We start from the raw sequence: 24,867 nt of genomic DNA on the forward strand, positions 1-24,867 counted from the left end.
CACCACCTCCATCGCAGGTCGCATGCAGCGATTCTCCTCCCAAGGACGTCCGGTCTGGGGTTCTCCCAGTCCACGTTCTCTTCTTCTCTGGGGGTATTTTCAGCTTGTTACCACACCAGTGAGGGGCATTTCACAGTTTAAAAAGAGGCCAGCGGGGCCAATGGCGACAGGAGGCGTTCCTCGCGGGAATGGGAGCATGAATCACGCCCACTCCTACAAACATCGTTTGGGTGAGCTAACGAGCAGGTAAGCACACAGGCGGCACTGGGAGCACACTGGGAGCGGCACTGGGAGCGCCACAGGGACTGGGGAAGGATTCCGGTTACCAGCTGCCTTTGGCTACCCAGGATTTGGCATTCCGACACACAGTTCCCGGCGACCATAAAGGAAAACATTCCAAAAGTTTTTCAGTATTTCCCCAAAACTCAAAGCTTTACCATTTGTTTCATCTTCCATAGTAATAAACACAGTTAGAGGAATGTTTGTAGTGGAATTTCAAGTAAATTCACATCAACCAACCCTTGACATTGGTAGTTTTCCCGTATCTGAGTTGCAGAATATGAGACTCTATACAGGTACACAGTACTCACTGGGGACATTTTCTCAATAAGTCACCTGCCTTTAAAAAAAATACACTGTACATTAACACCTACATTTGCAAATCTAAGCATCAATAAATTTGCGAAGCAGCACACATAATTTGGTAACGTCATCAGTGGCTTTATTAAGCAATCTAAGGCGTAAACGCATTTTATTAACCTATCCGGGCCCGTTTATTGAGCAGAACCCCGCGTCGGCGTGTTTACATCCCGAAAAGCTGCGCTTGGGGGCCCTAGACGACCCACCCCCACTCCCCCTGGGGGTCAGCATTCCTCCGGCCCCGGAGCAGGTGTGAAAGCAGCCCGGGAGCTGCCAAGACAAATCTCCGCATTTTAATTTATAATTCCCAGGCAGGGAATTACAATCTGAATAAATCCCGTATTTAGACATTCACTACAGTGGAGGGATTAACGGCGAGATGGCAGCTCCTTCATACAACCCAGACGTTTACACATGGCATAACAAAGTAGCATGATTCCCGTTTGCTGCTTATGTTATTTATTCAGAAAAATACCCAGGAAAGCCACAGGATCTGAGATCAAAGAATCATTAACCAGATCGTCGGTCTGCCAGGTTCTGTTAATGAGAAACAAGATCTGATTTCCCGTCTTATTCCGACGCTATTGTTCATAACAAGGCAATAAAAATGCAGGTAGTTCAGACGGTTGTGGACCCTGTCACAGTCACCCACCTACCCACAACTGCAACATCTCAAGGCCAGACAGACGCTCCTCCGGATCAGCAAAGTGAGTGGGAAGCGCGCTGTACCGCTTTCGGTCTCATCACCCCAGTAAATTTCAATGAGACACAAATAGAAAGATGCCACAAGTACTTCTTCTTGAACCCTTGAATCCTTGCGGATCCCGCCGCAAAGATGCCCGCTTCTCCTTATAAACACGGGCGCGCTAATGTCGGATGTTTTTATCTTGTGGCACGGACACATAGAAAGCAAATGCAACATTTTCCCCCAAAGTCCACAATTAATCAATAATTGACTTAACTAGGGAAACGTTTGAGAAACGCAAATTAAGAGTTACTCGTGTCAGCAGGGTTTGATCTAATCTGCCCCCCTTTATCAGATAGTTCAGAAAAACTTGGTCAGAGATCGGCTGGATTTGCAAGAATAAAAAAGCACCGGAGATGGCGACCTGAAGCCCCATGCATGATGCAGGAGTCAGTATTAATAATGCGATCCTACTATCAGAATCAGAATCAATTATTCGCCCTGTAGTCCATACTGAAAGTACGAAGAATTTGTTTTGGCGCAGGTAGTGGCTTGAGAATACGATTTAAACATACTGTCAAGACAAAAATACACAAAACAATATATATAGGGTAATAAAAATAAAACTGATAGAATAAATAACGTGGTATTAATAAACAAATATGTTAACGCATAAATAAGGGTGAGACGATCAGATGTAGGCTACAGTTTTGGGGGCATGTGCAAATAAGTCCATACCCCATAAAGAGATAATAAGTGTCTACAATTTTGACAGTGGGTGAGTAAATATGACTTACCTTCATGTCGCTAATCACGGTCTGGAAAAGTCCTCCAAGCGCGCTGCACTCCTTCTCCATAACAGCCTCCATTTTCCAGAAGGTGAACCTGGGGCTCGGAAGGTAGATCGCCGGCCAGCTCCGGCAAACGACTCGCTCAGCGGTGCCGGACGGCGGTAATTCAGGGCGACCGATGCAATGAAATGCGATCGTGTTATTAATGGTCCATCGATTGGGGGAAATTCGAAGTAGACTGGAGGTTGTCGGGGGGGGGGGGGGGTGGTCTCCCCGGCGGCGATTCAGCGCAGCTCTTCGGAGCAGGGGCTGCAACGGCGCTCAGCAGTGCGATTTAAAGCCCACTTTCTGCTGGAAATTAAAACGCCTTCCATGTTCCTCCGGCACGAATCATACCTAAAAACTCCAAAACCGGTCGCCCTCCTGTAATGTAAATCGCCTAAACGGACGTAGTAAAACGGACTGAAAATATGAAGCGGATTCCAGGGGAGTAGCTTCGGCGGCCGCAGCGTTACAATGCAACTCCTCGCAGCTGACTGGGGATGGACGCTCGGCCCCGTGCGCGTCCCCGAACACCTGGAGCGCGCCCGCGCCCGGCTCCGCCTCTCACAGAAGCTATAATCTTTATTATTACTTGGTTTGACTGGAAGCTGTGCCATGTCCACTACTGCATGCAGAAAATTAAATACTCAGCTTTCAGTGTGCATTAAGCATGTGAATGTGTTGCCAGGATAGTGTATTTGTGTGTGTATTGTAATGCAAAATGATTTATTAGTGAAATTCCTCATAAACTTATTTGACAATGTACAAACACGTACAGTTATCTGTGAAAAACGAAAAAAGGGATAATTCCCAGTTTGTATCCCCAACACAGTGAAAAATGCATCCGAATACCGATGGCAGTCCAATTCAACGATGCGAATCACTTAAAGATGAAACAATTACATTGCTGTTTACAGTACATTCGCACGTAAAAACATTAAACCTCCACACATAAGGGCACTGAGGACACCTAGTGGCTGACGAGTAACCTACACATTTCATACCCGTGTCATGGCTGAACATTTTATATGCTCACTAACTCGAATTTGACGAAGGAATGGTTACCTAAACGTTTAGATACAAAATACAGCAGTCTAATAATATGATGAAGGCGAAATAATAAATCATAAGTAATTGATGAAAAATCAATCATTTTCTATAACTTTCTTTTAAAACTAGTTGACATAATTTGCTGGAAGACAGGCGCACGATAGCGATATATCAAATCTCCGTCAGCTGACTTCCTGGAAGGACAGCTGTGTGTAATTTAAAGATAATTTCCAGTCATTTGTATTTAAAAAAGCGTCAATACGGAGATTTTGTTAGGTTGTTACATGATGAAGAAGGGAAATTGATGAGAACGGAATTTCAGTTTTTAATATTAACGTTACATATGAAAATGGTACATAAAAGACATATTAGACCAAACATATAGCACATACATAGACCTACATACATACATTGACCTACATACATCTCATTTTAAAATCAGGATTTTCCAGGTGTACAGTAACGATCATTGTGGAATTACACCCATGTCCGAGGGCCCGGAATTCAGTATAATGAAACCAAAAAATTGACGTTGCTTGGCTGACAATTATAAACTAGGACAATTCCAAATTTTTGAATGTTCGGAAAAAACGAACAAGCATTTGATGGACAAGGGTAATAATTACAAAACCTACAAACCAATATAACACAAACAAAAATAAAATAACATTTTTATATGCATAGCATAATAATAATTAGATATATTTTTTTGGTTATGGTCTTGCGATAACGTTTAGATTTGTAGGGCATAAAATAGCCACAAGGGGTCGCTTCAAGAACAAACGTATTGATTTCATGTAAATTTCCAAACTGGCATAGATGTCCGTCAGATAATGAATCTTGATCTCATCAATATGTAATACGCACAATACATCCAGTTTCCCCGTCCTGCTTCTGTACTCTTTCAACCATTATCTCCTCCATTCGGCCTCACAGCACATTCTATTGTTCTCCTGCACGCTTCGCTGTAGAAAAACTATGTTGCTCTACGACAAACATTCAGGTGAGAGACCTGTATCATGAAGCGAGATTTGTTGATTAGATGCCTTAAACCCGACAAGTTATCGACAAGCAAGAAATTCCCCTTTGTGATACTTGCCCCAGCTATCAATCTATAGGTGGAGAGTCTTCAGCGTAACACGTACGTGCTTAACAAATTAACGTATGTATCCCTCCTGCATTTTTTATTATTATTTAACAGATGTGTTTTCCTGCTGTTGTTAGCGTAGTGTGAGAAGCTATATGAACAGAGTCGTTTAGAATTATGCATAATTATATTTGGAAGTGACAACAAATTAAGAGTAAAACCGTTTGCACAGGAAACAGATGTTTTTCTCTTTTGTCAGTGCCCTTCCTGACACGAAGGATATTACATATTTATGGAATATTAACGGACTCCAATCCGCAGTCACGCGAATTAACAGCCGCTGACGATCTGCACGCGTTTTATGCCCGTTTTCCGCTGCCAAACAAAGGTCTCCCGCCGCGAAACTCCCGCCGCATGACGTCACTTTTACACACGCTATGGAGGACGTGAAAAAGATTTTTAACCTAGTCGACATCTTCAAAGTTGCCCGTCTAGACGGAATTTCAGGACACGTTTTAAAAATATGCAATAAACAATTGGCTGCTGTCTTCTCGGACATATTTAACGTCTCACTGAATAACTCAACTCCAACTACCCCAGCAACACCACTATTATTTCCGTCCCAAACTGCCAAAGGCACTTAAAAAGACTTACCAACTCTCGCGCATCCGGCGTGACACTCACGCAAGAAGTCTTACGGTAAATCTATGTTATTCCATCATACACCTAAAAATTCGCTATATCAAATGCGTTGGAATCCAACAGACTATTTTACAAGGCAATAAAACTGTTACATACATGTAAATATGTAAATGCAAACGAATGTGCATGCAGACCTGTCTCAAACTGAATATCTCACACCAGCCAGCTGATCAAAGTTGGCATCCCTGCAGTGGGACGAACCCCTTTGCAACAGTGTACCTTTAGTGACTGGTGCTGAGCCACATTAAGGACACGATGCCAGACAGTTTGGACCCTCTGCAGTTTGTCTACCGGCACAACAGATCCACCGAGGACACCATTTCACACACTCCACACCACCCTGGCCTACCTAGACAACAGCTATGCCAGGCTGGTATTTGTGGATTACAGCTTGGCTTTCAACACTCACGCCAACCAAGCTCACCCACAAAATGTTTGATCAGAGACCTCAGTGCCACTATGTGTACCTGGATCCTGGATTTCCTCGCCAACAGACCCCACTGCGTGTGGATTGGCAGAAACGCCTCCTTGACCCTGATCCTCAGCACTGGTGCTGCACATGGCAGTGGTCTGAGCCACTGTATTCCCTATTCACACTGCACAACCAGATAGAGATACATTTTAGATGTCGGCGTGCATAGCTGCAGCACTGTTTATGGTGTTATTATGTTATGTCCTGTGTGGTGTCTTATGCACCAACTTCATCATAACATTTGCTGAGCATTGTGGGCCTGATCACCAACAATGAGGAGATGGCCTACAGAGAGGAGGTGAGGCTCCTGGCAGAGGGGTTCCATGACAGTAACCTGTCTCTCTACATCAGCAACACGTCAGTATTGAAGTCGTAGTGAAGAAAGGGACACCTCAGCAATCAGCATCTTTTAAATGAGATATTAATAAACGGTAAAAGATGGCGCTTTTTTTTGGTAAATATAGTTGTCATTTTTATTTAATTTCCAGAATTATTATTATTTTTTACTCTACGTTTTCTTTTAGCTAAAGATAAGACAGGTCCCAACAAACCCAACGCACACGAACACACACTGGCGTCGTCGATAAACGTAGAATAAGACGTAGAAAAACACGAATAAACAACATTTAGGGTAGTTTTACCTTTTCTGTTGGTCCATCATCCAGAATAATTGCTGTGTGTTTTCTCTTCAGATACTCGTGTATAACGCTAGTGGCCACACTTTGCAGTGTAAACCACCTTTTTGTTTTGTGATAATTTGAAATGTTCTCACAATTACATGTAGTGACATTGAAAGAAAACATTTGTCACAATAAACTGAAGTGTTTTAGAAATAAAAAAAATGTAATTTCATTGAAATAATATTTAAAAAACGATGTAACATGTTGAAGTCGACGCATTTTCAGCGTAGACGTCATCGACTACGGCAACTAATCGCGGCAGCCCAGTGGCCTGTACTACGAAGCGGGGTTACTGGCTTATCTAGGTAACTTGTCGGATTTAAGATACCACAGTTTAAATGGACTTAATATTCGTTCACTTACATTTTGCCCAGACTACCTTAAATCCGACAAGCTACCCCGATAACCCAGTAACCCCGCTTCGTAGTACAGGCCACCGGTTTCCTTCCTGTGTTGTCGAGGCGACTGATTTTACCCGTTTGTGTGCTTAGTTCTGGCTATAATAAATGGGTTAAGTGGTGGTTACTTTCACAAACCGTCACCTAACATGCAACGATAAACGATAAAGCCTGCGGAAGTTTTTTTTTATTATAGTCTGATTTCATGTATGCAACAAGTATTAATCAGCTGTGTGTAACATTTGTAAAGTCTTACGCCCGCCCTCCCCCAGTCGCCTCCCTGAATAAACATCAATGCATATGCGCGGCATAGATATAAGTGTCCTAAGAAGCTGCACCCCCGTTCTCAGAAATATTTATCATTAATCATGGCGGATGGACACGGGCTGAATGCTACTGAGATGGTTCCCCGTCATAGTTTAATTTCCTTCTGCCCAAGAACGGCACGCGCTGGCCATTTAGCATGCCACCCAAGCTTTATTAGAATATCAGCTCCCCTCATTAGCGACAGGTACTTTATTTATACGATAATGCAGCCTTGCTGTCCCGCTGTGCCAGAGCCCATAGATCAAGCTATCAAACTAAACCACTTATTAAAGAAAAAAATATTTGTAGTCTGTACTTATTCTCCTCTGTAAAATTATGGCTTCTTAATTTTCAACTCTAGGGGACGTTATAGTAATAATTACAAATATAAACCTGAAACCAGAATTCTAGTATAACATTTCTAATAAAACCTAGTTTTAAATTTCTAATATTTCCATAAGATTTAAAATATTATCAAACTACCCGGTTTTTTGGTTTGGGTTAGAAGTAGTTCCTGGTTTCATACTGGTTTCAACAGGATTTTTCCTTATTATTATTTTTCCGTTATTTTGTAAACATATGACAACTTCAAGTGAACTTGCCCCCAGGGGATCGTCACAGTTTAACCAGACCCAAGGTAAACAGGAAATGTTAGTCAGACATTCTGTCAAATGTCTGATCCACTTTCAGATTTGTTTGGGTTAAACTCTGAATTGACATTTTTATTGTTGGTAGCTAGAACGTAGTGCTGGTAAGAGAGGTAAGGAGTTGGAGCTGTTACAGCACACCCCCCACACGATAAACCACCTCAGGGATGAGAACCCAAGTGCACCCGTGCAGCAGGTGGTACCTCAGCACCAGGTTAGTCCGAATGGAACAGTATGAGTTTCTTCTGGAGGCAGGAGTGCCAGTCCTGCCCCCAACCTCAAGTGTTCCTTGTAAGCTGGAGGACCTCCTTACAGGGCTGGATGTAGAGTAACGTCATACCCAGGGCCCAATGGGGTACGATCACTTCTGTTATTCACAGGATTGGAACCAGCAACCTTCCACTGGCTTGCTGGCACAGATCCCTAACCTCAGCCACCATTTTGCCCTAGTTCTGGTATATATATGTTACATATTTGATTGGCAACGTTTTTTTAGGGTGAAAAAGCCATATATCATGCAAAGACACTCGGTGCAAAGATAGGGTCACTTACATGGGGTTTCATTAATCTATAGAAAAGACTTTCGATACTTTGTTCATCCCCATTTGGAATGGGGTCATTTTCCAGGAAAGTTCAGGTTCAGAAAGTACAAATCCAGATCAAGATTTTGTTTCAACTAGTCAGCTGAGTATAAAAAGCTACATTCACATAGTACTCAACTGATTGGTTGAAATAAAATCTTGGTCTGGATTTTTACTTTCTGAACCCAAATTTTCCATCTATCATTTTCCATGTATCCCATCATGCTCTCCAAACAGACACACATATATACAGAAGACGGAGGTTCAGAAGTTTATTTTGAACTGAGAGCCTTGCTTCCCTTATGGAAGCTGAGCTCAGAGGAGCAGGTTAATGTTCAGTAAAGCCACACATGGCCAACGGGATCTTCCTGGTATGGAGAACCGTCAACAGGTAACATCAACACTGCACTGTGTGACCATCTGCCTCCATTATCTCATTGGCATTCATGCTTTCACCCAAAGGGCAACTGGGCAGGTTGGTTGGGCTTGATGTATTGTTACCATGTAGTAAAACAGCATTTGCAAGATGATCACTGTTTGTGCTTTAATGTGACTGCTCATGTAGTCACGTATGTGGGACCTTTCCAGACCATTAGTATGAGAAAAAAAAAGATCATAAAACAAGCAAACGAAGAGCCCATCAACACAACAGCTTTATGAAAAGGGCAGAGGTTTGCTTTCAACACTGGAAGGGATCAAATCAGCCCCGAATCCCCAGCCACCCTAAACACACGCAGAACTCCGACAATATCGGAAGGGGCGTGTCACTACAGTGCATATCCACATCTGTGCCCTTGTGCAACAGACTGTGTTCAGAACAACACAAACCATGTAGCAACAGCCAGCTGAATTGTTTTGTTTTACAGTATCTGTAGCTCATAATATACGTCTTTGATGGTAAGTCCAGATTCTGCTGGAACTACTTAGAAATTCACCCACATACTTTGGCCAAACATTAGATGAGTCATCATGAAGACAGTCAGTATTTGCAGATTGAAAAAGTTCAACTGATGTAAGACCATATACAGTAGGTCTTTTGAATGCTGTGTAGTTCTGAACCTTTGCAGCAAAAGTTAATCTAGTGTAGAGACATCGGCCAGTTAAGTCTTTTCACAGTGTTGGGTGATGTTCCTAAATATCAAGAATAGATTACATAAGACATGCTTTATGAGATCCTTTATGCAATGTCAACTTCATTGGACCGTCTTTGTGATTAACGACATTGGACGGAAAAAAAAATACAACTGGGACGCATTAGAAGCAAACAATGAAAGGTCACTGAATGGTCATGTGACCTGTCCTGCAGCCTGGTTTTTAGCAGGAGGCTAATGGGGTCCTTAAGTGCACCAGATCCCTGCATAGATTAGCAGTATGCGCCCATCTTTGAGGATCTACGTTTCCACCTATTACCTCCTGGTTCTCCTCCACCCCAGCTGCTGCACAGATCCGTACTGCGGTTTAGAGTAACTCTCTCTGCCACATCTAATTCTTTCCAAAATCCAGACCTGCTGCTGGATGTGTCCAACCTTTCTGATTTCTGCAGCCTACTCAGTTTGTCGATGGACGCTTTCACTTTTCAAACAATACTGACAAAGTCAACTAAGACACACTGAGTTTTCAGCAAACATGTATGAATATATGAGCATCCAGGGCTGTAGCTGGGATATTGTACACACATCAGTACAGACATCAGTAAGAGTTTCCATGAATCTAGGACTGGATAGGCCATCTGGAATACCAGGAGGCCGATTGGTATGTGGGCCAGCAAAATTTATTGTGAACCGCCCCCCCCCTCAGAAAAATTGACTGTGAGGGACTACAAAAGACAGCTATTAGGTCAATTGAAGGCCAAGGTGAGCGGTTTCAACTGTAAACTTTAACCTGTCTTCAGTTCAACCTATTCATTGTATGTCTTGTTTATTAATAATAAATTACTTAAGTAATGGGTATCATTCACACTGATGTCATTCTACCCAAGACTCCCCAAAACCACACACGAAATTTGATGATAAAAATGTAAAACTGACGAACATCTTTAACAGAGGAACGTGGAAGAGATGTAGTCACACTTTCGGAGGATTCAGGGCATAGAGTAAAACACATTTAATTACTTTTCCTCCAGTGAATCTTCATTTCCAGTACAGGCATGTAATCTAGAACTGTGCCCAAATCCCCCCACCCCCCTGACCAAGATAAGCGGCCAGAAACTGGCTTTCAAATTCAAATTCAAATTCAAAAAACTTTATTTGTCCCCGAGGGGCTGGACTGATGGACGATTCCCACATACCTAAAGAGAGGCGCAACAGAAAAAAACTAAGACAACTGCATTGCAACATGGGAATATTTCAGTTTTTATTTTAAAAGATACAGGTCTGACACATCTAGCTTTGCGGTTTCTGTATCTCAGAAGTTGTGGCACACATTTCCGCCCCATCCCTACAGCACATCTCCATTATCCAGCTGAGAAAGCACTTGCTTTAGTAACAGGAAGAGTAGAGTTTTACAGCAGTACCAGCACACACACACTGTCACAAATCCACAGGTTAAGAGTCACGTGTCAGGGCTATGGGTCCTGCTCTTGGTCCCCAAACACACACTTAAGCAAATTAAAAGTCACACCACTGGGTAAAGTATGGTCTTGTGATGATGGCAGCTTTTCTTTAAACTTCACCCCCCCACCATCAGCTTAAGGCTTGACCTTTATGCCCAGGCATAGAGCCAGCTCGCTCTTCTGGATCTTTCCATCGCGGTTCATGTCGCAGTGGCATAGCAGAACCTGGCGGAACTTGTCCAAGTCTGTGGCGCCGATACTGGGCTGAAGATGGGAAACAAGGTGGAACTTAGTACCTTCAGAACCTTCAGACTCTGAGAAGGATGAGTTATTTTGATGATTAAAATGTGGAATTTCAGGAATTTCACACCAAACCTGGTGGGGCACAAGGAACAGAGCCCCTTAACATCTTCACGGTGAAGAGAAGGAACCTGAGGTTCCTAAAGATCCGGACATTCAGACCACAGCTCAAAGGCTTCTGCAGGTTTGTAGTCTGCACTCATCGACTATCATGTCACTATCATGTGTATAAACACAGAATGTGTGTCTAACCCCCCCTCCCCACCCACCGACATACCTTAACCAGTTCCATCATATCTTTCACAAAACCATCCACCTCTGGACCCTCCAAAGCTCCCGTTTTACTCTGGAATAACAAGAGACTCATGAATACAACTGAGGAACGGCAACAGTAAGTCCTTTTACTTCATACTAGGTATACAACTGAAGAAGTCTGTCCATCCATCGATTCATCACCCATCAAGAGATTCAACTAAAACAGAACCATCTTTCATATTTTTTAGTGTCAACAACAAACCCATTATCTCCAGTGCTTGAGAATGGAATACTGGACTGACAGTAGGGTTTTTATTTCACTATGAAGAGACATACTGTTCTTTACCAGTGATTATTAAAAGGCCATTCAAGTTAGTTTCACATTACTGAGGACTTCTGAACAGAGTGAGGAGGAAGACTATAGCAGAGTAAAAGCTTTAGTTAACTGCAGTCTATAAAACTGTCATTGGCAAGGCGACTTTCAGTGAGATCCACTGCATGTATATTACATTAATGTGAATATGATACATAATGCATTTTCATTTAGCCTTGCCGACGCAATCTTTACAAAACCGAGCAAGTTTTAGGACATTTATGAGAACAATCAGAATTTACAGCAAATATGATGAGTTAATTAATGGTTCATCACACACTTGGAACTCTTCAAAAGTTGATTAGTTTATGCTGATTGAGCTCAGATAGAGAAGGTGCCTCTTAATCCTTCTGCAGAACTTCCAAGAGCTGATTTGAAAAAAAGTGTATGACTCATAACATTATGAAGATCTGCCCTATGGGTTCTCCTTCATTTTATTCATAATTCTTAATCTCTCTTAGAAAATACATATTTTGGCTCTATTGCATTAGAGATGGGTGGGAGCTGGACTGGAGTACACAGACTTGAGAGTAATCATCTACCCCAAGGGTGTAGTGAACCAATGGGCTACCAGCACACCCTATAAACATCGGCTGCTGCCTCAGAATGGCCTCTATACTCACAACGTCGTAGTGAGCGAATATTTTCTCAAAGTCTCGTTTCCTCTCTTCTTGACTGGATGCCTGGAACAGAGGTTTATTGTACTGAGGAATGAACTGCACCGACCGCAGGAAAAGACTGGAGCTTAGATTAAAAGAAATACTTTGACTTACGTCTATTTTAAACTGCAGCAGGAAGTTCTCCTGAAGAGCAAGGATTCTGGTAGGAGCAGCACAATGGTTAGCTTAGCAACCATTAACATTTTTGAAACCGCATTTCTTTTTAAAATGTTTTCTTCCTTCACTATTTAGACAAAAGGGTTACCCTTGATTTAAAGCAACATGAATAATATAGTAGTACATGCTTACTTGATGCATTAATTAACCAGTAACTAAGTGTTAGTTACATACTGATACCATGCTTGTACATCCTTAATCAATCATGATAGTTCATATATTCCATTCAGGTAGTATATTAGTTAACAGTTAACCAATTAGTTAATAATAGTAAGACTTCACTTGAGGGCAAAAATACTTAACTGATTTACTACTCAAGAACAAATCATGAAGTAATATAGGTTTCCCCATGAAATACATGAACTGTCATGATTGATTAATGATGAATGGACATGGGATCAGTATTTAAACACAGGCATTAGTATGGAGCTGGTCCCCCATTTACAACTATAACAGCTACCAATGTTCTGGGAAGGCTTTCCACAAGACTTTGGAGTGTGTCTGTGAGAATTTTTGCCCATTCATCCAGGAGAGCATTTGTGAGGTCAGGCGCTGATGTTGTGAAGATCTGACTTGCAATCTCTGTTCAGGTTCATCCCAAAGGTATTTGATGGGTTGAGGTCAGGGTTCTGTGTGGGCCTGTGAAGTTCTTCCACACCAGACCACACCTTTTCTGCTACAGTCATGCTGTAGCAGAAAAGGGCCTTCCCCAAACTATCCTTACAAAGTTAGAACCATAGACTTGTCCAAAATGTCTTGGTATGCATATAGCTACAAAGGGGGAACCAACTCCACGTTGATGCCTATGGATTTAGAATAGGATGTCATAAAAGTTCTGTGGGTGTAATGGCCAGGTGCCCCAATACTTTTGTCCATTTATGCTCAATGCTTGGTACAGGGTGAGACCTCCACTGACCATCAGATCACTGACGGTATTTTTATCAAGCCACTACCTGGCTAAGTCATTCAGATCCAGCTGGCCATCCTTATTCCTGTCAAAAATGTTCATCTGCAAGAAAAAGCAGAAATAAAACAAAGAAGTATCAATATTTTCCTTTTTACACACAAACAAGCAGAAGGCCAAAAAAAAATAAAAAATCAACCAGAAAGCGTTCTACAATCGTCCTACCAAACACAAACACCGGGGTTTCATTTATGAACTGGGGCCACATGTGGTGAAAACTGAGCTGATATTAAACGCTTCATCCTGCACGGATGTCAGATACCGGCATCCTGCTGATCAGGCAAAATGACATGATTGCTTCAAAGGACAGAATAATCAGTCACTCTAAATGCCTGCCTCAGAGTCATCAACATTAGGAAGTTACTTGTGATCGAGTGGTGATGGAAATACCTTATCCTATAAGTCAGCTTTCCCAACCTGGTCGTCGGGGATGCACAGACAGTCCACATTTTTGCTCCCTCTCAGCTCTCTGCCAAAAAGTCCACATTTTCGCTCCCTCCCAGCAGTAGGGAGCTGGGAGGGAGGACCAGGTAGGGAAACACTGCTATAAGTCGTCGCAGTTGGAAAGCACGATTACAACACAGGCTTTCCATAAGGACTGACTCTTCAGCTCCGCGTAGGACACCCTGTGTCAGATTTGTACAGCTTTCAAGTGTTTTGTATGTGGCTGACTAAAGCCAACCAGATCTGGCTATAAATATCCACCTCACACTGCAGTCAAATCAGTGCTGCATTTTAATTTATCACTGTATCACTGTAATGACATGATTTAATAATGTGCAGTTAAAACTATCATGACCTGAGCATTTTTTTGATGGTGTTACCTCAGACTCACACATAACTTACAGATAATTTTTGGGGAGGTCTGCTATGTTAATACAATTCATCATTTACCTTTCCTCTGATTTGATTTAGTGTGGCACCAAATTAGCTTTGTATGTTTATTTGATATGTATTTTTGAGGGCCATTTATCCTCAAGAAAGAAGCCAGGAGATCTAACCAAGACCCAAACGGCATGTTATGACTGTGCTCAGGAGGCTCTTAGGTAATTACTTCTGGTGCTGAACTGATCTCATTGTGCAGTACTTGGGGGATCAGGCTCCAGAATCAACCACAACCAGCAGAAGAGTTTGGAGGGGAGAGGGGGGGGGGTTGTTACCATGGTTTCTGTGTATTTGTCTAGCTTCCTGGGGGAAACAGCCTTCTTATGCTGGACGATCAGGTCCTTCAGGAAGCTCTTAAAAAGTGAAGAAGAGAAATCAAGCAAAGTCCCATTTCAGTGACTACTCAAATACTGGTCACTGAATATTCTGTGACAAAATATTTATGGACGTGAGAGCTCTGCGCTTCTATTTACTTGGTCATATATGTGCAGCCCGCTGCTAATTTTGCCAGAGCAATGATATCGGAGCTGGTGATTCACTCTTAGCTTGCTTCACCTGTTACAGGTCTAGCAGCCATGGAAAGAATCCAGAATAGGTGGAGGAAGTAGTGAAAAATGGTCCTATAGACTGGACAGAGTGACTGACAAAGTGTGAAACCCACTCAAGGCTCATATGAAAGGAAGACGTCAGCATTCCTGATGCTCAGGGACACCCCTGCAAGGTGCTCTTTTCATAGATTTTTTCCATTCTATCTCCCAGAAGGACACCGCCTCCCCCTGGGACGTCACAGAAGCACAGATCACCGTGGACACCGAGAAAGGCTATAGACAAATATGGGTCCTCTTCTGGGAAACGACATGCCTCGGCAAACAGAGCAGATGTAGGTCTGCCGCTGACCACTATGTACACAACAGCCTGTGTGTTTTCCCCTGATAGGCCTTAGCGGTTGCTACAGAACTGAGCTTGCAAATAAATAAAAATCAATGCAAGTGAGGAGATCGAAGGAGCAGAAATTGCAGCCACACTGTGGTTCAGCCATCGGGGAGCAGACAGCCGACGGTATGAGGCCGCATACCTTGAGTTCCACAGCTGAGATGAATCCACTCCTATCCATGTCATATTTTCTCCAGATCTGTGGGATGATAAAGAGAAGATGGTAGCAGCAAATCTGGACAGAGACCGGCTGTATCGCAACGGACATACTGATGCCGAGATCGTCTCAATGTTAGAAAATGTTTAGGTGGTATATTTCCATGGAAAATGATTGGATATTACATAGTTAGAACCATGCAGTTGAATGGGTTATATAAGATGCCGATGGGAGCTTTTGGGAAACGTATCCCTCAATAAGCAGAGGAGTACTGAACTGTGGGATGGAGAGAGTGCATGGATGGGTGGAGCTCACCTTCATGAACTCCACACTGTTGTCCAGGGGAGTCTCCCTCCGGAAGAGCAGGAGGAAGTTCTCGTCCTCGGGTAGGATCATATTGGCCAGCTAGGAATCCCGGATACAAAGGGAATCTGGGTACACCAGCATCTCGCACAACATTCCTGCTCCTCTGAACTCAGCACCATAGCAACACCATTGTCAGCCAACATCGAGACGTGTGGTGAAGTTTTACAATACCCTACATGACTCAGATTAGCACATTGCTCCATGTAGATTCTCCAGACATCAAAAATGCATCCTTAATAATAATAATAATATTAATAATAATAATAATGCCTTAAAGAATGAGTTGAACTCTGGACAACAAAATCCATCATGGTGGATGGTAGAATTACTGATGGAAGACGCTTTGAAACTCAGGGTGGGTGGGGTTACCTTCCAACCTCAATCACTGTCAGGTTTAACCCGCTGGGGTGTGTTATGCCCACTGGACGCCGACGAGGCGGTAAACCCAGCCACTGTCAATCTGTAGGCCAGTTTCTCGTGCCGCACCAGGAGAATTGTGAAAGGCTCATTTTCAGAACAATTTGGAGAAGAGGTCACATCGTGAGGGCGGAGTAAAACGAAAGACACAGGCTGTAGTCTGGGCGCATACATCTCGGGGCAAACGGCACACGCTCCATCCGCAAAGATTTATTGTAGCTGGTCCCATTAGTGGAACATTCCCAGTGCCAGCGTCTGGGCCAGAGCCAAGCCGAGCTCCCCAGGAGATCTGTAACTCAGCCGTTATTAAAGGGCGCTGCTTTTAGGAATGTTTATCGATTCTTTTTTTCTGCAAAAACCTTATGGATCATCATGGAAAAAGCACACTGTTCGATGATATATCATGTCACAAAGCGAAAGAATCGATCTTCACACTGGCCAAAAATGGCTAGGAGTCATTCTCAAACGAACACAACTTTTTCCTGTTCAGACTCTGGTTTAGAGGGGTGCCTAAAGGTGTCTCAGGGCACCTAAGGGTGCCTCAGGGCACCTAAGGATGCTTAAGGGTGTCTCAGGGTGCCTCAGGGCGCCTAAGGGTGTGTCAGGGTGTCTCAGGGTGCCTCAGGGCATCTAAGAGTGCCTCAGGGCGCCTAAGGATGCTTAAGGGTGTCTCAGGGTGCCTAAGGGTGTCTCAGGGCGCCTAAGGGTGCCTCAGGGCACCTAAGGATGCTTAAGGGTGCCTCAGGGCGCCTAAGGGTGTGTCAGGGTGTCTCAGGGTGCCTCAGGGCGCCTAAGGGTGTGTCAGGGTGTCTCAGGGTGCCTCAGGGCACCTAAGGATGCTTAAGGGTGTCTCAGGGTGCCTCAGGGCGCCTAAGGGTGTGTCAGGGTGTCTCAGGGTGCCTCAGGGCACCTAAGAGTGCCTCAGGGCGCCTAAGGATGCTTAAGGGTGTCTCAGGGTGCCTAAGGGTGTCTCAGGGCACCTAAGGGTGCCTCAGGGCACCTAAGGATGCTTAAGGGTGCCTCAGGGCGCCTAGCATCCTCAAATGAATAATGTGACCCCTCAGGTGGGAATCAAGTAGGGTATGACTGTGACATAGTGGTGAGGTTGTACCCCATCACTAATTTCAGATGCACACTTTGTGATTTTGTCCTAGACCCGGCAGCAGTGCTGCTTGAACTCTTGGCTTGTCTTCCTGTATTGGCAATCAAGTCCCTTTAGGAGAGAACTGCATCATGGTGGAGCCCAGAAGAGCCTATTCTGTACAAATAACAAGATCACGCACATGCAGTGACATGAAAAAATGGTCTATTCCCAAAAGGACCTTAAGTGCTAATACGATGAAAGTACTACCTCTTGGGTTTTACTGGAACTCATTATATCTATGGATACACCCTTAATGGCAGTCAGATGGATCAACACGCCCATTCAATTTGATCTGATTGCTGGTTCAGATGCAGGCATTGACCATTACCAACAATGCATGAAAATACAGGGCAGTAGCATTATTCTTGATCAGATCGTAATCAGATTCACTATGATGTTTGCCTTGTACGTCAGGTGTCTTTCCCTGTTTTGGAGCAGATGGTCCACAAACCGCCAGAGTGATGACTGAGACGTACCTCATGTATCTGGAGTCGCCCATCAGCCGTGAGATCGTAAGCGGACATAAACCTTCTCTTCAACTGCTGAACTTTATCTTCTGTTATCTCCTCCTAGAAGGAACGGCACAGCAAGACGTCTGCCCGATTATGTGTCTGTGAGCTCTGAGACATCATGTCGGACCACGTCAAACAGTCGCTGCTCCTGTCTGGTTCCAATGGATATTAAAACGGACATGATGGAGGCGATTTACGATTTCATGCCAACAAAAACAGTAGCATCACAAATAATCAGTAATTTAATATCAAAAATTCAAAAAGACTACCATAAAAACTTTTTCTTTTTCAGTTTAAGAAATTTTTGACTTATTATAAATGAAGCTTATCTTCACTAAGGAAGTTCACTGCTCATCAAGTCACAATACTCTGTTTTACATAATACACCAGTTTTCCTTCTTAACAAACTGAGTGAATAAACAAAACAAAATACCCTGATAGAACATGCATGTTTCATTATATCTGTTCATTCTTTCTATATATTTGCAATGAATGTAACAGTTTGAAGGAAAAACTGCAGGCCATTGATGTCCCTGATGGGTTTACTGTGAGTTACATCATCACTGAAATGGAACCATTGGATTCGGTGCACCCAGGTGAAGCAGGGGATTGGCTCGTGTTTTTACACCCCCAGACTCCACCCCTATTGCTTTAAATCAACCAATAAAAGGCAGGAGGGGGGCTGATGAGGGACGGGCTGCTGAAATCGCTCTTTTGAGCAATCATATATTAGTCATCACATCAGGAAAAGCCAATAAAGTCACGTCAGGTATCACAGATGAAAAGAGAATTCTAAAGGCTATTCAATTTAGTATTTCTAATAAAAATCCTACATTACCTCCTTAGTTATCCGTAAAGCTAGGGCAACGGGTAACCCACTTGTATACTGCAGGCGTACCAGGATTATTGGCAGGCAAACACGGAGGTTACACACTAGACGGGAAGGCTGACACGGTAGACGGTTACGCAACACTAAAGCACATCAGCATGACAGATATAACACAGGTAAGGGCACATGTGTTACTCAGGAGCACCAATATTCACACTAAGAAATACACACGCTAATTCCAGTAGTGCTACAAAGAATATATTTCCGAGACATAAAAATCAGATGATTATCTAGATAGATAAATAGATGGATGTACGGAAGGATGATACTTTATTAATCCTGAAGGAAATTTAGGAAATTAGAATACTATTAAGGCCTTCTATTTAAACTATAATTTAGAAATGTCAAAAGTTGATTCTGGTCCTAGACCTAGCGACGCGCCGGCAAATGGAAAACTATCCAACTTAATGAGCACAAGAAATGAGAGGAGTTAATATGGTAATGAGGTGCGGGTGATGCCTTAAATTGTTAATTTTCTTGGTGGTTTATAATTGGAAAGAGAAGTTCACCTGATCGTGATCTTTGTTAAACAGGCAGAACGTTTCCCGGGTCTTAAAGACTCCTCCGCCCTCAGGGCAGTAACAGCCCCCGCTGACATAAAGCAGGGATTCCCGATTACAGCGGCGTTCACGCTACAATGCCATTACAGCTGACCCGTCCCGGAAACAGGCCGACTATATTCGATTCTGTATGGAACCATGAACCTAATTTTTTATGAAAATGATAACAGAAACCACCCTAAAGTGGTTTCTGCTGTCGGTTTTTTTTTTTTAAATAATTATAAGCTGAGGCCTAAACCCCCCCCCCCCCCCCCCCACAATAACTAATGAATGTATTAAGGAAAAATATCTTCATTTGTAAGCAAAACAAGCAAATAAACCAAGAAGAAGTTACCAAAATATAAACTACCAGCTCCTTTTAACAACATAAAACTTCAGACGAGATATTAGTCTTTACGAATTATAATAACAATGCATCTCCCATCAGCGTGCGAAAAAAAGGCTTAAGAGGTGCGTTAAGAACTAGACGGGCTGCTCCCTCTGCTAAAGTGCTTCATTGGCTGGATATGTTGTCTAAAATTAAACTTATTATTACCTTTTTGAGGGACAAATGGCCCCGGCAAATGCTGGGATCGATAAGAAATGCATGCATAGTGCCTTAATGGAATAATGCGTTGTTTGCTCGCCGCAGGGACAATGATGAGGCTTTTTCGAGTAAATTTTTTTATTAATAACAACTTGTGGTCGATTTTTTTTAAAGGGTGACGATGTGTGAAAGCGGTTATTTACTCACGCCCGGTCGCAGTTTCATCATCATGTGGCGGAAAAAGTCATCCAGCTCTTTGCCTTCGATGTAGCCATTATCTGTTAGAAATACACACTTGCACAGTCTTTCGAGTCTAAAACTAATTAAACTCAATCAATCAAAAGATGAATAAAACATAGACCTTTATACTTTGAAAAGATAGGCATATCTTTTGAAGTCTGAAAGTTATAAACGTATTTATGGATTTAAACACTCCCTATAAACCATTATTATTTACTGTATTATCGCCTTACCGTCAGCATCAAAGCGCCGCCAGATAAGGAGGAAATCGCCGGCGTTCAGATTGTCAAACTCGATGTCCATGATACGAGCGAATAAGGCAGAGTCTGATGCTGATGCCGCGCGATGTTGTTCTTCACAATAATACTGTATTTCTTTGGTTTTTGGCAGGCAGCAGTAACCCCACCTCCTGGGTGCGGGGTCATGTGCAGCCTGCCTACACATATGGGACGCGGGGTGCTTCTGGCGAAAGCGCAAATGAAGTAACAGGTGGCACGATCCTGAATGCTGAAGTCATTTAATTTGCAGCCAGGTGAAACTGACGATAAAAAGCAGAATCATTATATTTCTGCCAACTGGTCAGGGATGCAGCATTATATTGCACCACATACACAGTCCCCGGTAGAACGTCCGACTTACGGACAACTCGTACATACGAAATGACCGTCATAAAGCCCATTATATAAAAAAATTCTGGTTAAATACAATGGTTCGTAATAACGAACGCACATACTACTATTTGTGACGCTCGTGAAAACATTGCGCAGCTTCAGTGGTGCAGTACAGTAACGTATGTCTTGACTATTGTTATTACTGTATAATTATTATTATTAGTACTGTAGGCCTATTATTTTTCCAACTTACCTATAAATTCGACTTTAAGACACTTAGCTAACGGATCTCGTTCGTAACCTGGAGACTTCCTGTAATCGAATATTTTTATATATTTTTTAGTTCTTTATAAATTATTGTCATTAAAATGAATAATTAAATTTAAAAAATGTTATGCAATAACAATGAAAAAATTAGAAGAATTAAGGCAACCTTTGTATGATTTTAGGATTTGATGGAAGTTTAAAAACAGGATCTAGCTAATTTTATGTGTAAGGCTCCATTTTATACACTAAACAGGGCTCTCAGCTGACTTTACAGCACTGGGAGGTAAGTGTCAGATAGCAAACACGTTATTGCCGGTCTTTGGTGCGACTTTTTGTCGCCTTTCCAAGTGAACACTGCCACCGTGTGGCTCTTTAGTGAATTGCATGGATACCGCTTTCCAGCTGCATTAACACGCAAGGTCGTTCCAAACTTCGGAGGAAGAGCGACGGAACAGGCAAAGCAGGCAACTACTTGGTGCCCGAGCCGGTTACACAGCACATGGCAACGACATCTGCTTTATTTGTCTATTCTGCTTTTCACAAAAATGAAAATAAAGTATAAGTTGTGTGTATTAGTTTCTTTATTGATATTATTTAGACCACGCTAAAATAATTTATGTGAGGGAAGGGTGAGTTGGAGGGTGACATTAAGTTTTTTGCTTAAGGCCCCCAAGGTCCCTAGAAGGGCCTCAGCCACCATCCATCCATCCATCCATCAATCCTCTAACCACTTAGCCTGGTCAGGGTCACCAGGATAATAATAATTCTCAACATTAAAATAAATAATGTATACTATTCACCAAGTGTATCACTTTACATTTCCAAAAAAGAGGACAGTCAAATCTCTCTTTCTGCATGTATATTTTGTTACTTTACTAAAGGAGGCAAACATTTAAAGAAACAGTAGTTGATTTTCAGTCTGCAAAAATGTTTTAATTGGTATAAATATGCACATAAAGAAATAACCACAGCCTATATAACAGTTTAGTGAAACAATTTACATGACCAAAAATTGCATAATAAAAATCTGAGAAGCAAAACAAACAAAAAACCATTTACCAATAAAAGTGTTTCCAGTATGTCAGAAGTGATGGATGTGAATTTAGTGTAACATTACATTTCCCTTTCTGCATGTAAATTTACATTTATTGTGCTTAATGTGCAATAAGAAACCTAAAAGTCGTTTTGTGTTATTAACACAATATACATACTTTTTTTTATTAAATAAAAAAGAAAGCATTGTTTAGAATTAAAAAAATCACTAAGCACTTTATTTTTAATAAATTACATATATATAAAAATTTCATTTAGCGGTGTGCTTAGTTCAGTACCATAGCAATATAAGATCTGTGTACACAATGTGTGTGTAAATACATTGTGTACATACATGTATTAATACATGTTTCATGTATGTACATAAACTCCACATGCATGTCCGGCAGAATTCAAGGAACCAATGTGTTATTCAGTCTGTAACAGGCAAGAGCCCGTCACCTATTTTTTCATTACTTAAGGTAACTGCAAACATTTTTATGGTGAAAACATGAGACAGAAATAAGACGGCTTGAGAATCACAGAGTATAAGGGATGTCCTGTTGGAACACGTTGCACGGTATTGGGGATGTTAGTAGTGCAGTATTTTCAAGACAAAGGTATGAAACAAAACTCGGCAGATTTAATGACAACAGTGCTGAGGTTTTCTTCCGTAGATTGAGAGTATAGGCAAACGGCGTTTCAGAACACCACTGCACGTTAAGTTACGTAACGCGCAACAATGCGTTCCCAGCCTCATGCATTTCCTGGGTGCGCAAAACTGTCACAGCGGTCAGTGAAAATCGGAGGTGCAGCATACCGGCCAAAGTAACCATTAAGTGGATCGCTAACGGAAATTCTGTTTTAAGACAGCAGAAACGGTAAATCACAGTGACCGCGGGCACTGTCCCACATGCAGCACGATCCATGGCTTGTCTCCCTTTGCAGTTACAGGGATCAAAAGAGGGTTGCAAGTCCTCTTTATGGATTACAATTTATAAGATTACTCCACCTGTTCAACTGACATGAGCACGCACGAACATACTCCTTCGATTTGGTCCTGAATATTATTGTAGATGTACGCTGTCCTGAATACTTTGATTTTTGATTCCTGATTAGAGACTGTGACGGACACACGAGGGTCCTATTTGCCATATTCAATCAGAGCTTCATGTTCCCTCATATAAAAATAAATTCTTTGTCGGGGTCCTCGCCCGCATCCTGTGACTTCCCACCCTGGCCCCGGTCCTTGCTGGGCAGTTTGTCCTTGGCTCTGGAGCCGCTGTCCTCGCACCCTTGCCGGTTGAGATTTTGGTGCTGTGAAGAATCAGCTGCAGAGGCTGTCCTCGCTGTCGGTGAAGAGGGAACGATACAACAATATGAATGAGCACCAGGGGGCGCTACTGGCCACCAGCGACAAACCTCTGGTTACATTTAGGTCAATTAAAAAGAAATTGAATTTACCTTAAACCTGAAATACATTTTTTTCCCCACATAAAAACTCCTCAGTGAACAGTTATATTCTTTTTAGAAACTTACAAAAATAAGTTGATGACATTAAAATCAAATCATGAAGCGAAGAAACATTTAAGACAAAAAATGTGCACATTCCAACTGACACCATTTAAAACTGGATTAACGCAATTCCTTTTTTAAATGATACATTAATTGCGTTATAATAGATCGTTTCACAGGTACAGCCTCTGGAAGCAAAATGTTTTGGTGTCATTTGGAACAGGTCAGAGTGTATCCAGATTCATTAACAGCAGCTTTCCTGGATCAATATTTCTAGTCAAACCAAAAACATACATGTTATTCTTGAGCAAGTTTTAACATGAGAAAGCTTCTGAAATGAACCGTGTTACACTGTGACATTTACACTGTGACACTGACCAATGGGATAAATTAAGCTGAAAAGTATTAGATGAAGGTGGAACGGGATAGGTCTAACCAGGTTCGGGGCGGGACATCCTGTGCTCCTGCTCGCCCACTTCCTCAGCAGTGCTGGCACTGTATTGGTGGGCAGGTCTGACTCTCACGGCAGCCACAGGCTTATCAGGCTCTTGACAGAAATCAAACACGCTACCATCTCCCGCGTGATCCACTGAGGAAGAGGAGTCTGGTCTTTAGCTTCTATTCGTCAAAGGACCCCACTAATTAGCCTCATGCTACATTATCTGCTAACTGGTGAATCAACATCTTCTCTGATAAGACTGTCAGTGATAACCCTCGTTGCTCAGCATCACAGCACAGAGAGCATGAGATGATATGAAATATTGTCTCGCTGTTTTCCATGCCTTCCAAGCAATCCTCCCAAGTTAATGCATGAGACACGGTTAATAATTTCATGCTGTCATCAAGCATGAATTAGTCTCCATAAAGTTAGAAAGTCTCTGGGTTTAATGTTATTTTAAAAATATGTTTAAAACTTCATGGGGCTCGTGAAAAGTCTGAGAAGTCATTGCCTTACACTGACTCTGTGGGGCTGGTTAGTTACATAACATGTGACATCATGGGGACATCAGCGCCACCTGAAGGCCAGCTGGCAGATTGCGAAATTCAAACCTCCATTGAGTTTTTCTAGAAACCGCAGCTGCTAATTGATAAATGGGCCGGAATAATTACTTCCTAAAATTAGATGTCATCAAACCTAAAATTAGGTGTGATGAGGATTTTATTTTAAGGGCGCTTTTTTTAAACTGTGAGCCCAGAGCACATGAGGGAGGGTGGAATGAACGGGGAGCTTCGGAGTCTAACAGAATTGTCAGATTGGGACGTCCTGTTTGGGTGATCCGTCTGAGAGAGAATAGTCAAGCTGTGATTGGGGAGAATTCACACTCAAATCAAAACAATGCATGGAGTGACAGAAAGACTAAAGGTGAGGACACACAGGGCAATGCTGCCGGGCAGCTGGCAACCAGGTGAGACAAAGGGCAACTCATCTGGACCTGGATGATCACGAAATGTTG

The 24,867-nt window shown here is 42.4% G+C and overlaps 3 protein-coding genes across 17 annotated transcripts in view; all 3 read right to left on the reverse strand.

Moving 5' to 3' along the window:
- Window positions 1-2,967, reverse strand: part of LOC111844252 (protein MTSS 1-like) — a 45,795-nt gene extending 42,828 nt beyond the window's left edge. Inside the window, exon 1 of one of the 6 annotated variants that reach the window (XM_072716758.1) lies at window positions 2,122-2,967. In XM_072716758.1, the coding sequence (XP_072572859.1) occupies window positions 2,122-2,193 (72 nt within the window). In that variant the 5' untranslated portion in view covers window positions 2,194-2,967. The remainder of the gene's footprint in view (window positions 1-2,121) is intronic. The other 5 variants (XM_072716759.1, XM_072716762.1, XM_072716757.1 and 2 more) reach the window with 5 other exon arrangements.
- Window positions 2,968-10,411: 7,444 nt separating this feature from the next.
- Window positions 10,412-20,513, reverse strand: scgn (secretagogin, EF-hand calcium binding protein). The gene is made up of 11 exons (XM_023811610.2): window positions 20,222-20,513; window positions 19,956-20,026; window positions 17,738-17,830; window positions 15,650-15,739; window positions 15,320-15,376; window positions 14,520-14,597; window positions 13,349-13,404; window positions 12,333-12,378; window positions 12,183-12,242; window positions 11,209-11,277; window positions 10,412-10,895 (listed from the first exon to the last, which is right to left on the reverse strand). Exons 1-11 carry the CDS (start codon window positions 20,430-20,432, stop codon window positions 10,767-10,769), a joined length of 960 nt encoding a protein of 319 aa, XP_023667378.1. The 5' UTR covers window positions 20,433-20,513; the 3' UTR covers window positions 10,412-10,766.
- Window positions 20,514-21,777: 1,264 nt separating this feature from the next.
- The window catches only part of LOC111844975 (F-actin-uncapping protein LRRC16A-like), a 75,150-nt gene continuing 72,060 nt past the window's right edge, over window positions 21,778-24,867 (reverse strand). For 9 of the 10 annotated variants that reach the window (XM_023813997.2, XM_023813990.2, XM_023814014.2 and 6 more), the window contains 2 exons: window positions 23,850-24,002; window positions 21,778-23,247 (listed from right to left, as the gene is read on the reverse strand). In XM_023813997.2, coding sequence (XP_023669765.2) covers window positions 23,078-23,247; window positions 23,850-24,002 — 323 coding nt within the window. In that variant the 3' untranslated portion in view covers window positions 21,778-23,077. The remainder of the gene's footprint in view (window positions 23,248-23,849; window positions 24,003-24,867) is intronic. The other variant, XM_023814021.2, reaches the window with a different exon arrangement.

This window comes from Paramormyrops kingsleyae, chromosome 9 (assembly GCF_048594095.1).
Source record: "Paramormyrops kingsleyae isolate MSU_618 chromosome 9, PKINGS_0.4, whole genome shotgun sequence".
Taxonomy (NCBI): Eukaryota; Metazoa; Chordata; class Actinopteri; order Osteoglossiformes; family Mormyridae; genus Paramormyrops; species Paramormyrops kingsleyae.

What these genes read in the sequence shown, in the direction of transcription:
- scgn (XM_023811610.2), bottom strand. Translation starts at nt 20,432, where the DNA reads ATGTGTAGGCAGGCTGCACATGACCCCGCACCCAGGAGGTGGGGTTAC. An exon ending in TGATGAAACTGCGACCGGGC is followed by an intron (nt 17,831 to 19,955) that starts GTGAGTAAATAA and finishes CGTTCCTTCTAG; the next exon opens with GAGGAGATAACAGAAGATAA. An exon ending in TCTCAGCTGTGGAACTCAAG is followed by an intron (nt 14,598 to 15,319) that starts GTATGCGGCCTC and finishes TCACTTTTTAAG; the next exon opens with AGCTTCCTGAAGGACCTGAT.